The sequence below is a fragment of the Heteronotia binoei genome, chromosome 1 (genome assembly GCF_032191835.1).
Source record: "Heteronotia binoei isolate CCM8104 ecotype False Entrance Well chromosome 1, APGP_CSIRO_Hbin_v1, whole genome shotgun sequence".
Taxonomy (NCBI): Eukaryota; Metazoa; Chordata; class Lepidosauria; order Squamata; family Gekkonidae; genus Heteronotia; species Heteronotia binoei.
Window position 1 is genome coordinate 133,552,892 of NC_083223.1, and position 16,337 is coordinate 133,569,228.

General features: G+C 40.7%; 1 protein-coding gene across 3 annotated transcripts in view; it reads left to right on the forward strand.

Moving 5' to 3' along the window:
* ESR1 (estrogen receptor 1) overlaps positions 1–16,337 on the forward strand; it is a 387,454-nt gene that overhangs the window by 160,291 nt on the left and 210,826 nt on the right. For all 3 annotated transcript variants that reach the window (XM_060240922.1, XM_060240931.1, XM_060240927.1), the window contains one exon: positions 8,369–8,861. In XM_060240922.1, coding sequence (XP_060096905.1) covers positions 8,369–8,861 — 493 coding nt within the window. The remainder of the gene's footprint in view (positions 1–8,368; positions 8,862–16,337) is intronic.

The window sequence follows — 16,337 nt, forward strand, 5'->3', positions numbered from 1 at the left end:
TGTTGGCTCTATCTGCGCCACCTTCATCACTTTCGGGGTGTGGATCCCCCAGTGGGGTGGTCTCCCGACTCCCTCCGCTGACTGTTTCTGATAGCCCTGCGCCCCCTCTTTCATTTGATATGTGTCCCGTGCGGGTGCCACCCTCCCGCCGGGAGATGCCGCAAAATGAGCCCCCTTGAGGCTTATGGCGGCAGGGCTCGGGGGAAGCGAGCTAGACTGCTGTTCTTTTGAGGGGTTATAGAGTGTTTCGAGCCCGTCCCTGTGGCATCGGTCCCATCGTTGTGGGGCCCAGGGGGCCGGCGCAGCGGCACGCTGAAGCAGCCTGTCGGTCACTTCCGGGTTCCTGTCCTGCATCTCGACCTTCCCCCTCCCAAAGGTGTCCCTGGCTGGCCTTCAGACATTATGGCCACCCTATGAACAGCGCCTCCTAGTCCCAACCCTGAAAGGAGGTCCAGAAGGATACCATGATTGATGAAATCAAAAACCATCAAAAGTTCCAGGAGAATTAACAGGGTTGTACTTATCCTATCTATCTTCTGATGCAGGTCATCCACCAGGATGACCTAGGCCATTTCAATCCATGGGTGGAACCTAGTCAAAGGTCAAAATTACCGATTTGGTCAACCAAAATTTAAAAACTGGGCCAAATACTGGCAGAAAACTGACAAAACCCTGCCTCGTCCTGCTCTCCTGTCTCCATGAGGCCTTCCAGGCTGGCCAGCATTGCCCTCTGCCCTTCAACATGGTGCCAAGATCAGGCCTTGGAGAAAAAAGCGGAATGAAGGTGAAAAGCATCCCACATAAGAAGACAAATAGGCACCCTGGGACCTCTGATCCTGTAACTGCTAATGTCAAGTCCAAGTGTGCATAGTTGCAAGGAATTTATCTTCAAAGCGCTTAGCAAAATGATCATTGCAGAGCATCCTACCTCCTCTTGAAGGCCATAACCAATAGGCTGATGACCAAGTGTATCCTGTGTCTGAAGTCCTTCGCCCATCATTCCAGAGAGCTAATGTGGTACAGTGGCTAGAATGTTGGATGCACAGACTGGGAGGGAAAAAGGGCCCTGTCTGCAGTCTACTCTGGCCCGAACTTCCAAAAGAAGAACAGAGCTAGCCAAGTGCCACTTCCCTCACCTCACAGAGGGCTTGAGAGAGCTGGCCACTGCCTTGTTCACCTTATGCAGGCTAGGCAGCACTGTTCATGCTTTGTGTGGGGCTTGGGCAGGCCAGGGGTCACATACTCTAAACTTAACCTATCCTTAGGATTGTTATGAGGATAAAATGGAGGAGAGGGGAAAGATGTAAGCAACTTATGATCCCCATTGGAGAGAAAGGTGGAATATAAATGAAGTAACTAAACCTTTGACCCCTTGTGTGCTAAGCTCAAAAAGACTTCTTTCCAACTTCCCAGACTTCTGGCATGCCCAGTTCCTCTGTCCCATTAGTCTTCTCTAGTGTGGACACACAGCATAAGATACTATTGCTTCAGAGCAACACAGCAATGTGCTGCAGGTTGGATAAACATGCAGCAGAGGTCTATTAGTGGCTATAGCCACAGGGTATAGATGGAACTCTCTGAATGATTTTGCACTAACTTTGTTCCACAGCAGGCTTCCCTTTTTCACCAGTGAGGCCCACCAGCACACCCTCCCACTGTTCTCCACACGAAGCACCAAGGATACAAAGCATCACTACCTCAGACAGAGACTAATTTTGCACTAACCTTGCTCCATGGCAGGCTTCCCTTTTTCTCCAGAACTAGCTAGCGATTTTGCACAAGCTGCTCCATGCTGCCATTTTTGTGTGTGGCAACCCCTGATTTGATGCCCGGCAATGTAAACCTGAAAACAGGTCGTTTCGTCGTTGCTGCGACGAAAAATGGGCAGCACGGAGCAGCTTGTGTGAAATCGCTAGCTAGTTCTGGAGAAAAGGGGAAGCCTGCCACGGAGCAAGGTTAGTGCAAAATTAGTCTCTGTCTGAGGTAGTGATGCTTTGTATTCTTGGTGCTTCGTGTAGAGAACAGTGGGGGAGGGCTTCTAATGTCCTGGTGGGCCTCCTGATGTCAGCTTATTTTTTTTTTTTGCCACTGTGTAACAGAGTGTTGGACTGGATGGCTTCTCTTATGTTCTTAAGTCATTTTGGGCAGGAGCTCACAGGAGCAGAGCTCTGGAACCTCTACATTTTATTGTGCTGTTTCTCCCCCCCCCCCAAAAAAAAAACCCCCCACACCCTTGCTTCTGGGCTCCATTGTTCAACCCCCCTCTGAGAATTTTGCTGAACTCTAAGATTTGACAAACTTTCTAATATTTTTCCCAACAACAAAAAAAGGGAAAATAACCAAAACATATAAAGCAGACAGATGGAAATCATCATGCCACTGTGGCCACATAGGAGAAAGTAATTTAAAAAGTACGAGGGGAGTAAGGTTTTGTTATGACGATTATAATTCAAGAAGCATTTTAAGGTAGATGCTGAGCTGATATAATTTAGTACACCTTCCTGTGATGTCAGGGGTGTGTGGCATATGCAATTGAGTTTTGCTAATGAGCTCCAATATCTCTTTTTCTATTAAATGACCCCTGCTTGAGGGAATGTGTAAAGGGAACCTTTTGAGGTCCTTCACCTTTTCTTGTTATTTTACCTGCTGAGGATTTCCCTTCTCTCCAACTCCCCCTCCTCTCCAACTCCCCCCTCAAAAGGCATATTTCTGCAATTTCTTTAAAAAATGAAAGGGAATTCTGAGAACCTGCTTAAACCATCATTAAAAATTGCGCTGACATATCAATATTTTGTGCTGATATATAAATATTTTAAAATAATGAAACATCTTCTCTTCAGTCAGGAAAAAAGTGGACTGGAGGTGGGTATGAATGAGTGGCACAAAACCAACAGAAACATTGTGGAGGAGGAAAAAGATGCTCAAAACTGGCTTCCAGAAAAAGATCGGAGTAAAAGAGGTCTCAAAAGAACCAGAACAAAATTGGGGAGAAAACAAAATAAATAAATACTAAAGACACAAAAATGCATGCAGAAATCAGGGGATAAACTGAAGCAGTATGGGGCCAAAACTGATGGAATAAACCCATGCAGGAAAACCCTGTGAATTGTGTTGATCAGGCACTGGATCCACAAAATGCATAGCTAATGAATCTGATGAAGTAAGCTCAAGCCTGTGTAATGTGATCTCCAAGTGGGTTATTTTAGCTTTGTTACAGTAATAGTAATATTTTGGTGTTTTATTCTAAGCTAATTAATCAGATATCTTTAAAGTTGCTAATCCCCTGTTGGGGGCAGGGGAGCCCCCAGTTTGGAGGACTGCTTCAGGGTTATCAAAAGTGCGGGGGGGTGGGGAGGGAAATGTCTGCTGGGCACTCCCTATAAAGACCGATTCCCATAAGGCAGAGGTGGCCAAACTGTGGCTTGGGAGCCACATGTGGATCTTGAAGCCCCCACTGTCCTGCCAACCAGTTTAGAGAAGGCATTTCTCTCTTTAAATCACCTCTCCAAGCCAAGTCAGCCAGAATGCATTTAAAGCTAATGTTGCTTTCTTTCCACCTCTTTCCACCCTATCTATTTGCCTGTCTGCCTTCCTTCCTTCTCTCAAATATCTGACGTTCATGTCTTATGGCTCTCAAACATCTGACATTTATTCTCTGTGGCTCTTTCATTAACCACGTTTGGCCACCCCTGCCATAGGGTATAATGGAGAATATTTGGGGCTCTGGGAGGGGCTGTTTTTTTTGAGGTAGAGGTACCAGATTTTCAGCATAATATCCAGTGCCTGTCCTCAAAACACCCCTCCCCCCAAAGTTTCAAAAAGATTGGACCAGAGGGTCCAATTCTGTGAGCCCTCCAAAAAGATGCCCTTATCCTTCATTATTTGCAAATGGAGGGAAGGGATTTAAAAGGTATGCAGTTCTTTTGAATGTGATTGCTAGAACTTTCTTTGGAGTTCAGTCATGCTTGTCACATGCTTGTCATAGACTGCAGGTGACCATTGGTTGTAACTGTTAGTGCAGTCCTAACAAGGGTTGAGCTCTGCTAAACCTATTGAAGTCAAAGGACTTAGGATTGTACTGTGTATTAATTATCCGTTAATTAAGACAACAGAAAACCTAGATTTCTTTGGGAGGGGGAGCCATTTTCAATGTAGAAGTTTCCTATGGTGATTATTTAAAAATGATCACTTGGCATATAGTTTAGACTGGAACTGGGAAGCTTTTTGCGTTTCCTTGGATACTCTTCCCCTTCTGTGGGTTAGAATTGCCATTCCCCAGTTCCAGGAGGGCTATCCCCCAATTTTGAGGGCTTCTGCCCATCAATGGCCAGTTTGCTGGTAGGGGAAACCTCATCTTCAAATAGCAACATTGCCATGCAATGTCCCCAACATGCTGATGTCACGCAGAAGTGGTGTTATCGTGTTGGGGCTGTTGCATGGTAATGTTCTGATTTGTGGGCAGAACGCTATGTTTGATGCTGATTTCAACATAGAGTTTTACCCAAAAACCAAAGCATCAACCCTGATGTGATGATGTCACCACCCACTCTCAGAACGCTCCCAAGCCCTCCCCCTCGCCTGTTCAACGATCTCACCTAACAACCTTACCTGGCTATCATTGGAATACGAGAGATTTGAGTCTTGGATAAGAATGTCTGAATCTGATTGGAGGAGACTGTTCCAGTTGGACTGCTCCAGTTCTTAATTTAGGATTGGGATATATTGTGGCACTGGGTACTTAAGTTCCTAGAGCAGTAAGCTTTCTTTATTGTAAGTTATGTTTCTGTGACAGGTGACCAGTCATATGTACCACTTCTACTTGGCAATTTAATCAGAGGTGCTGTGCCAGTCTCACAGTTATTCATTCGTATACCCCAGAACAAACCCATCTAGAATGCCCCCCTTCTCCAGATGCCATGCATGAAATTAGAGTCCTTATATAACCTATTTAATTCATGAAGCAATGTAAAATATTTTTAATTAAATAACTGAGAGAGTTCACATCTATGACAGTGTGATCCCACTTTGTACACTTGCATTTATGAAAATAACAATAAACCAACTTCAAAAGACATAATATTTGGAACAATAATTAAGCATACACAACAACAATCAACATGTAACAATTCAACCTGTTGTATTTCAGTAGACCAGGCTCTCATGTCTAGCCTGTCCCTTGAAGATGCAATTGTGCTCTGTGATGGGATGTCCCCCATTCTTTACAGGAATTTCTGGTATCCTTAAAATATTAACATCCACAAGTGCTACTCTCTCATTGTGTAATGCTTTTACTTCTCACTGTTTTTACTGCCTAAGTCATAAACAGCAAACAAAATATTAATATATTGTTTCATAGAAAAGAGTGCTTCTGAGGTGAATGTACATCTCCCTGCAGTTTAGGGCTTCCAGTCTCTCAGGGAAAACTGCACTCCCCCCCCCTTTAAGGAATACCCCAACTCTTTTACTCCCTCTAGTGGACTTAGTACACTTACTAGCCCTCTGCCTATCTCAGTAGTTGCCTTGAGCTTTTAAAAGTGAAAATAAATTTTGCAGGGAATTCAGGGGAGGGGTCAGTGTTTTGCATGAAAGATCAACCTAAGCCATCTCAAAGTACTTAGCACAGGGTCTCAAACGACTTCTCAGCAGAGAGAGAATGCTGCCATTATATGAAGGCCTGAAGCAGGAAGAAAGAATTCATGCTGCCTTCTCCTGGTCTTCTCAGGTACCTCACAGAAAAGAGAATGGCAGCACTTCTCATTGTAGTGAATCCTTTGCTAGTCTTGGGAACATAGCTTCACTTGGTTTTGGTACCAGCCATGAAATCTGACTGTGAAAGCCTTTCGCTGTTATGCATGCCTTGAGATGCTTTTTTTCAGTTGTGGATCACCTGTCTCAAGCACCTTGACATGTTGCTTCTTGTTTGTGAATATTTCTGTACACTGAAGGCTGAATTATGATGTTGTAATTTGTGAGATATTGACAGAAGGCGATGTATGGCATGGGGGTTGGTCTGAATGGCTTTTTGATCCCAGAATCCAGACCAAATAAAATAATGTTGTATGTATCTTCCCTGTTTGTTTTTTCTAGGCTTTAACCGTAGGAAGTTCAATCCATTTCATATAACTATGTTAGAAATATTAGAGCTATTATATAGATACTTTTAAAAAGTCTGATAGAGTTAAATTTGTGTGTAGCATTTAACTTGCCCTCTGCTATAATGTTTTATTTACAAATTGAAAATTATAGATATGATCCAGTTGGACACACTGGTTACTGTTTTTGTGTCATTCTCTGGTCTGTCTTCTTCAGTTATCTACTGAAAATATTGTAAAGTTGGCAATAAATGTATGCTGTAAAAATAAACTTTTTGTATGCATAGCAACATCATTGATTCTTTTTCAATCAGGAAGATTTTGGGTTAAATATCTGCCTCATGAAAATTGTAAATATATAGACATTCACTTACAGACACAAAAGCATACACACACATTTTTGTTCACTTGTTCTTTGTGGCATTCATGTACGGTATGTATGTTTGTAGAATTTCAGCTGAGTCTCGCTATACTCAGAGGTATGTCTTTCTGCTTGTTCAGTTCAGCTCTGTTTGGTTCAGCTGTAATTCTGTCATTTGAAATTTGATGATACAGAATTGAAAGGGAAAATCTGCACAATGCAAAGAATTGATGTAAAGAAATTCAGAATGCTTGTGACAGATATGATTGCTGTTACATGCAAAATTATTGATGTTGCTCTGGTATACCTTGCGTGTTTGCATGATATATTTGTGTTAGCTGCAAATGTATTTTATTGAGTATATATTGTCTTTGAACAATGTTGTTGAAACACTCAGGTGTTTCTTGTAGCAAAGTTGTTCTAAAACTAGTTCAGATTAGGATTGCAAGCCTATGTACACTTGCTTTTGAATCAGTTTACATAGGATTCAGCTGTATGTGGATTACAAATAATATATGAACAATCTTATTTTATCAAGGTTCATGGTTTGATTTAACACAGAAACCCTTAATTCTGGTACAAGATTATATTCATATTCATGTGTGGTTATCTAAAGCCCTGCATGTTTTAATGGTAAGAATAGGTCCTAATCTTTTTTTTTACCAGCTGAAGTTTAGGTAATTATAGATCTGTCTATAGAAATCATGTTAAAAGTTGATATTGGACTGATGCAGTGTAATTGCTACTCCAGAGTTAAATTGTATGAGACTGTAAAATAAAATAGGCTAATCACATTAGTGCTCTATTTAGGTTTCTTTTTATTTATGTGTGTTAAAATTAATCTCTTTGGATTGTTTTAAAGCTCTGCTTTTTGCAGGCAGCTCTCAGTAAACTATAATGCGTAATGCACTAGGAGGTAAAAGCCAGGAGTGGAAGGGAGGCTCTTCCCCTCACCCTTTCTTTTTGATAGATTTATTAGTTCTTTGTCCTTGTTTCATGCAGTTAACGTGGGGCTGAATGTCAAGAGGCTGGGGGAAAAACCCAAGTCTCCTATCAAACTTTAAATGTTTTCTTTTGATTTTGAAATGCAAAACAAAGGAGCATGTTAAGAGGCACAAGGGAAGGATAAATGCATGCTTAACTTGCCTCCCCTCCTTTAGATTAAAAAATGCTTTGTATTGCAGCTAAACACAAAGAATCATGATAATCGCAGCAGGCACATTTATGTGCCTTTTCTCCTACATAGATACAGGACACCCTTTGATTTCTGCTCAGTGGAATCTGACAGTCTGTTGCTGGCTGCACACATGTGTGAGTGCGCCCGCACAAACACACTTTGCTATGCCCTATCTCAGTTACAGCTCAGTCCTACCCAGGGTCATTACAATATACACATTACATACTTCTAGAAAACATGAGGATGAACTTAACAGGGAGTTTAGATAAACAGAGATAGATTGGAGCCAGAGGGGGTATACGATGTAAATGGACTGGGCTGTCTGAATGAACATTTTGAATGCTATAAAAGCCCCTACCCCCTCTTTCTCCCTGGGCTGTGAGCATTGCAGCCCCATAAGCTGAAAGCAGCAATAATTACAAAAAAATTGTGGAACAATTATATGGTATTAATACTGAATTAATTGTTTTTGAAGTGATGTTTAAACCGATGTCAACATAAGGCAAGAGTACCTGGCTTATTGCCAGTACCTTGTAAAGCACATTAGCTCAGTTGAGTAGTACTTAAAGTTTGAGTCAGAAAGCGAGAGAGGGAGTGTGTGTGCGTGCTTCCCTGTGCTTACACTCTGCTCAGTTGTAGCTTCCCTTGCTGGGACGAGCTGGATACCTGTGCAGTTGAATAATGTGGCTGAAACAAGATTTTTGCAGTTTTTCACCTCGATTTCTTTTCTGTTCTCAGGTGGATCGCTAGATACTGATTTCAAACCGGAATATGCTACATGTTCACTGCCACTGACTATGACCATGACCCTTCACACAAAAACCTCTGGTGTTGCCTTGTTGCACCAGATACAAGGCACTGAACTTGAGACGCTGAGCAGACCTCAGCTGAAGATTCCCCTGGATCAACCGCTCAATGAAATGTATGTGGAGAGCAACAAAACTGGAGTTTTCAACTACCCAGAAGGCACCACTTATGATTTTTCCACCACTGCACAACCAGTATACAGCTCAACCAGCCTCAGTTATGCCCCTACGTCGGAAACATTTGGGTCCAACAGCCTGGGAGCGTTTCCCTCTCTTAATAATGTTCCTCCTAGCCCTGTTGTGTTTTTACAGACAGCACCACAACTCTCACCTTTTATTCATCACAACCAGCAGGTACCGTACTACCTTGAGAATGAACCGGGAAACTTTTCAATGAGGGATGCTGGTCCCTCAGTTTTTTACAGGTAAATTTTGCTATTGATTTATTTGAAACAGACGCAAGCAGGGAGAGACCAGTTGTGCAGAATTTTATGTGTTGTGTGTACAGGGATCTGTGTGTAACGTGCCATTAGGATTGTCACCAACGAATAATGTGACAATATGCGATAGTACAACATAAATCAACATGTCCTTTGTGATTATTGGGTGATTGTTGCTGTGTATGCTTAAAAAGGCATATAAAAAACAAGTCAGATGGTTTTTAAAAAATTGCTCTGGGGGAGGAATAGGAAGCGATAAAGAAACAAGCAAACAAACAACATATAACAAACCAGAATTAAAATGAGAAATGCTGAAACATAGAAGTGACTATTTTGAACACGTCAATGTAGTTTGTACCTCCTGTACATTTACATGTTTGGAGTTTCATTTTTAAGCTGCAAAACTCCCCCCCCCCCTCGGTTTCTGTGTGTTTATTACGTTAACTGACCTTATGTAATGTTGGTCAAAAACTCAGTGGCCTGCCATTCCAAATAGCTCAGGCTGATTTAATGACGGCACTTTAATCATAAAGAAACCTGTAAAAAGTGATCTTAAGGCTGAAGTAATATGATTCTAAAAAGGGTACTCTCTTCCCAGTACACTAAAATTATATCTTAAAAGACAATAGATTTTACATTTATTTTCTGTGCAACTCATTGTAGTATTCTCACAGAGAAGTCTGAGCTGTTAATGTTTAAAAAATCCTTGTGGAAAGTGTGGGGGAGTAGTGTGCATGAGCATTTTTATATGCTTGCAGCTGTAGAGAGATTTTAGAGTTCTTTGAACTGGTTTGAGGAACATAGCTGGTGGTGGCATAGACCATAAAAGCAGGAAAGCATATTTCAGTAATGCAGCCAAATTCGTAGATTCTTGTGTTTGTTTTATATAATTAGAATTAAGTAACCATATATAGTTAAGCTCACAAATGAAAGCATGTTTTTATTGTTGGACTGGTCTAAAATGTATCTCTTCTATGTTCCAATTAAAATTGGTGATTTCTTCCAGTAAAATTGGAAGTATGACCTTGAAGAGTTCTTCTTTGGGTTGGGTGCACCTAGATTAATGGTGAGCTTTCTGTGCTATTCTTGAATCCTGGGATGCTTGCGATAGTTTTCTGTTCCCCAAAATTGGCAGGCTGGAAGACCTTGAAGTTCCCCGCTATATCTGGGAATGCAAATTTAGTGGCTTCAATTTTTGAGCATTTTTTCTTTGTGTTTTGATTAGAATGATAGTCTTTTTTTTTTCTTAAAAAAAAGTTATAGAGCCAAAGGCACGCACCAAATTTGCCAAACTGGTCAAAATGTGAGCTGTTTTCCTCAGGTGTTCATTATTTTTACCATTATAAGAAACAGGGAAATGCCATTCCACCAGAGTAATATGCATGAATCCTGTAGTTTTCAACATTAATAATCCCTTTAATGGGTTTGCATCAAGATTAAAAAATCAGAGGCTCACAGGGTATCATTGGAGGGCCTATGACACAGAAGCTTTGCTGAAATGAATCCAGTCTGAGTATGATCAGAACCTGAGTGGAAGATTGCCTATCCTGTGTAACCTGCCTTGAGATCCATGAAAGGAGAAAGATGGGAATGCAGAATGTAAAAAGAAATAAAAAGGAAACTTACTAAAGCAGAATATGCTTTTGAGTATGAAACTACGTTATCACCTGAGTTGGAAATAATGAACTAAGCCACTCAGCAATGAAAGCAAAAAAGGCTATATATAAATAGCAGTTTTTGTTCTGAATATGTTGTTCTGCATAATGTTACATTGACTTCCTGAAAAACATCAACCATTACTGTTTGGTTTTTGTGTTATTTGAGAAAGACCAAGAGCTAGCCTCATCCTAGATGAAATCATTTTAATAATGTCTGATGGGGCTTCTTAAAGTTAAAAATCAGAGATGAGTACATTTCTCTTCAGACAGGAGATGTACTGAAGTGGCACCCAGCCTTGGTTCACTAGAAATTGTAGAGTTTGACTTCTTTCATTTCAGAAGAGTTGGATGAGAAAGGAAACAGAACTTTGATTTGGCGCAGCTTTTTCTTAGATAGCTTATGTTGAAATATTCTGTTTTATAGCTATCATGTTTTGTTATATTATAGTGCGACTTTTGATTTTCTAAGGGTTGAGCACTGTGGATGAGATCAACATTCTCACAAGTTGGTGACAGAAATGTATTTTGGCAGGTGTTAAGCTTTTTTCCTTCTTTCCTTTGACTTGTCTCAGGAGCAACTGAAAATATAGTATGTTTGACTGTCTTATCATTCCTTGTAAAAGCTTTTTCAAGCATTTTGTATTCAACTTTTAAATCAGAAGTGTCAATATCAATTCTCAGTATAGCTCTACTAAAAAGTCTATTTCTTTGCCTGCTGCTTGTAGACACTGCATTGTTGGAAATAATCTCTTCTTAATATTATAAAAATACTACTACAGGTTATGAATAACTGTATATATGTTTTTAATAAGTCTCTTTGTATCCTTCAACCCACTATTTAAATTTCTCTGTATATTGAATGGTATTTCTAAGCAAAAAATATCAACAACCTTTTTTATAAAAATAGATTTTTTTAGAAAAAGATTTTTTTATATATTAAAGTTTATTTAGGAGAATTGCAGGCTTGCAAATCTTGTATCCATTTCTGTCCTGATTTTTTGTAATTGCTCTCATTCCCCATGATTCCTGTAGCACTTTTATATTCTTACTTGCCAGGATTACTCAGAAGTTCCCATTGGCTTTAATGAGATTTGGTGGCGGTGGAAAGTGCCATCAAGTCACTGCTGATTTATGGTGACCCTTTCCATTTTCAAGACAAAATACATTCAAGGGTGATTTGTCATTGCCTGCCTCTGTGTTGTTAACCTTGGTGATCTCCCATCAAAATACTACTGACTAGGGCCGACCCTGCTTAGCTTCTGAAGCCTGAGGACATTGGGCTAGCTTGGGCTATCCAGGACCTGTCAGAACTCTGTGAGATTTACCTCAGAATAAGGTGGATTGTGCCCCCTTGATGTCGTATTGACTGTATCAATTCTAGTTATGATCTTTGAGGAAGGACATTTGTTGTTTTATTGTTTCCATTATGATTATTTCTATTTTATATAATGGGAGTGAAAACTTTAAATTGCTGAAGTGATTGTGATTTGCTCATGATTTTCTGGCAAGTAAGAATGAGCTGGAACTCCAACCCACTTGTCCATATTCAGCATGCTACATATTGATCCATAAAATGATCAGTTTAGCTTTGTATCTGGCTGTAGAAAATAGTATTTGCCTTAGCTTTAGCCCTAAGCAGATATCCAGCACTAGACGTTTCAAATGCAGAGAGTGTACACTAATACCAATAGGAGGATAAATGGCATTTTTAGTAGATCAGTTTCAATTTCCTCTATAAAAGTGCTGCTTCTGTTAAGGATATTTTAATTCTTTAATTTTAATTCTTATTATGTTCTTACTTCTTAGTGTGAGTGGTAAAAAGTACTTGTGACATAGCCTCATTTAAAAAGTGAGAATGCTATTCAGATTAGGGTTGCCAAGTCCAATTCAAGAAATATCTGGGGACTTTGGGGGTGGAGCCAGGAGACATTAGGGGTGGAGCCAAGTTCAAGGCTGTGACAAGCATAATTGAACTCCAAAGGGAGTTCGGCCATCACATTTAAAGGGACGGCACACTTTTTCAATTCCTTCCTTCCATAGGAAATAATGAAGGATAGGGGCACCTTCTTTTGGGGCTCATAGAATTGGACCCCCTGGTCCAATCTTTTTGAAACTTGGGGGTATTTTGGAGAGAGGCACTAGATGCTATACTGAAAATTTGGTGTGTCTATCCCAAAAAAACAGCCCCCCCAGAGCCCCAGATACCCGCGGATCATTCTCCATGATTTTCTATGGGAATAAATCTCCATAGGGAATAATAGAGTTCCCAGCAGACATTTCCCTCCCCTCCCCCCCCCCGCTTTCTGACGACCCTGAAGTGGGGGGAGGGCCTCCAAACCGGGGGATCCCCTGCCCCCACCTGGGGATTGGCAACCCTAATTCAGATTGAGACAGTACAAAGAACTTGCTTAGCTGCAGTCTATGTGTCAGCTGTTTTTAAAAAGTTTTTCAGATTACATTTGCCTGAGCTGTGTGCACTGATAACACCTGATACGTTGCCACCACATTGAAACTTCCCTATTCTGGTAACATAAATCCTTTGAAAGCTATTATCAGTAGTACCTTGTCAACTGAGGCCTAAGATGAATATCTCTCTTAAAGGTTGCTCATTTTAGAAATTAGAAGCAGCTTTGTTCCTAGCTCCACCAAAGGAGAGAGAGATTTATCTTCCTCAAAGGTGTGGTCTTTCTCCCTGGTTAAGATTGAGTGAAGGTGGAAGAAGTGATAGCAAGCTAAGTTAGCTAACTATTTTCATTTTGTTCAGATAATGGATGGATTTCTTGATATGCTACTTTTAAAATTTCTGCCTGAATCTCATTTGCCTCCTTTCCTGCCAGTGTTGTTATAGCTAACAAAGGATTATTTTTGCTTCAGAAGCTGAAGTTCTGCTGTTCTTCCTTGCCATTCTTGATGGATGAAGACAGTAGATGCTAGATTAAGACAGCTAGGGTTTATAGGTAAGGCAAAGGCCCTTTCACTTGTCCAGCATCGCCTTATGGAGCTGGCTTACAACAGTATGGTGATTTGCTCTTTCAGAGTCTGCTGGAGATAATTTTTTGTTATTTTACTTCCTTGGATTCTGCTATTATACACGAGACACTTCGTGAGGGCATTCACTTTAGCTCACCTTAATGCCACCCTCTCTGAGGTATTACAGAGCAGATTTTGTTATATTCCATATTCAGATTGTCTCTGCCCTTGCAGAGTAGAATTGACACTATCTCACAAACTATTGGAATGTGGGTTTTTTGCTGCTTTTAGGAACCATTGGATGTCACTTCTTTTAACATGCTCTTCTTTTACTATACTTCAAGGGGATAATAATTCCTATCTGATGCTAGACAGTGACCCAAACAACGTATTTGGTTGCCACATTTCTACTGTATTTTTCTTCAGTAAATAATGTATTATTCTTTTAGACATTGCTCAAGATCATCTGATCATGGGAGCTGTGAAAAGTAAAGTTATAGGTAATTGTTACTCTATAGAGGAGCACTGGTGCTATTCCTTTTCTTAGAATATGACATCTGTAAATAAAAAGAACCTGTTTAGCATACAGTTGCAGGCCAGGATTAAGAACTGCTGAGACCCTGAACTGTGTCAATTTTTAGAGGCCCCATAGCATTGTCCAAAAAATAGTGACTTAAAAAGCATCATTTTGCAGCCCCTAAAACTTGGGGCCCTGAGGCCTATTTACCTTGTGTATAATTCTGCTTCTGCTCAGATTCGTAAAATTCATCTCCAAACAGCTGTCCTCCACAAGGGCTTTCAGTTCTCTCTTCTGATATGTAACTATCACAGATCCCCACTCCCTGAGTGATGATGGAGATACGATACTACTTCTCTTTCCCTTACCATGGCTGGTTTCCTTGCAGGACCCACTGTTTCCTTTCCCTGCACCCTCATCTCCTTAGGATCCTGTGTATTGAGGGAGGAAAAAAAAAATCCTTTTTGCTGCTAACCAAAGGGTTTTTGGCAGAGTGCATGCGTTCTGCTAATTGTTGCAGTTAATTGTAGCATCTGAATCAATTTTTTTGGTTCTTTGCCCCCAAATTAGTTTCTTGTGCCATAATGAAATGAAGAATGTTTACTGAAAGCAATGGTTCACAGATCCTGCTATTGGGACCTTGCCCACTGGTTAAGAACCATTTCTGTGTACCATGATTGAGAACCTGCTTTGTGTGCAGGAGGTCCCAGATTTAAATACCTGGCATTTCAATTTAAAAGTCACGGGTAGCAGGTAGGGTTACCAGTTTGTGCCTGGCAGTGTCCAGTGCCAAGCAAGAAGTTGGGTGAGGGAATGGGTGTGTGTTGAAATGTCCTATGTGTCACTGTGTTATTCATAAAGGAAACCTGGAAGCTCTAGGTATAGGATAGCTCTAGAAATTCTGTGATTTTACATCACTTTGGGGTTTGTTCTGGAAGGGATCTAGCAGCATACAGGACTTCAACTCCCCCCCCCCCACCACTCCAAGCAATTACAGCTGCTAGATGGAGGCCTTGTATCATAGCGGGAGGCCAGGCAGTATTAGTAGCAGACATGAAAGTCCTCTACTTGAGAGACTAGATAGCTGCTGCCAGTGAGAATACAAAATATTGACCTCAATCCAATGGCTTGATGGTATAAAGCCATTTCATGCACATACATTGCAGTGCATAGCAAGCACTAGCTCAAACCAGTAATAATATATAGGGGAAGAAATCCCTAATGAATAAAGTGGATAATTGCCTGGAGGCAGAGGAAAGCAATTTGGATGAAATGTTTTGGCAGCAGAGATGTGAATGACTACACTGCATACACTGGTGGTTCTTGCAGATATAGTCAGGATTTAGTGTATGTTCTATTGGTTAAACAGCAAATTGCTGAAATACTACAAGAATACAAATTGCTGAAATAATCAAGAATATTAGTATTTATTTACTTCTGTTTATGGAGAAGTATCAGTGTTTTACGGCTGTCGCTTCACTGCAGATTTTTAATTTCTAAATGTCGTTAATTATTGTGGGAATGATTCAACCACAGGAAAATACTTTCAAGCCCTATAGATTTTGATGGAATTGTTAAGCATGTGGTTAAGTGCAGGAAAATACAATAAATGCAGCATTTTTAATTCTACACAAATTAATATTGATTAAAATCTCAATACAGGTGCCTTTTTTAAATTCTAGAATTTTTGACCTCATACAGCATATCAGTTTGTGTTGCGTAGACTGACCTGTTTGTTTGTTTTGTCATTGAACTGGGATTCTGCAACCAAGATATCAGGCATACTGGTTTGTTAATATGTGCAGAGTCCAATGATATGTTTACTTTATGGCAATTTCTGCCACACCAAACACACTTTTACAAGGCACAGAAATAGCTGGAATACTAGGAGTACAATCTTGCTTTGTGTGCTAACAGAACAGGACATGCAGAGGCGCTTCCACAGCAGGGTTTCCAATCTCCAGGTGGGGCATGGAGATCTTCTGGTATTAAAACTGATCTCCAGATAACAGTGATCAGTTCTCCTAGAGAAAGTGGCTGATGTGGAAGGTGGACTTCATGGTGTTATACAACTGCCAAGGTCTCTCCCCTCCTCAAACCCTACCACCCCCACCCGCCAGTTCTCCAGGAATTTCCCAATCTGGAGTCAGCAGTTTGACAGCCTCTTCTCCATCTCCTGCCTCTAAACATCTGGCCACTCAGTACCAGTGGAAGATTCCCTTCATCTAGCCACAGCATCTTCTCTCTTGTTCTTCCTAGGCTTCCCCAGCCACAAACTATTCCCAACAAAAGCAGGAATTCACTACAGGCAATTTA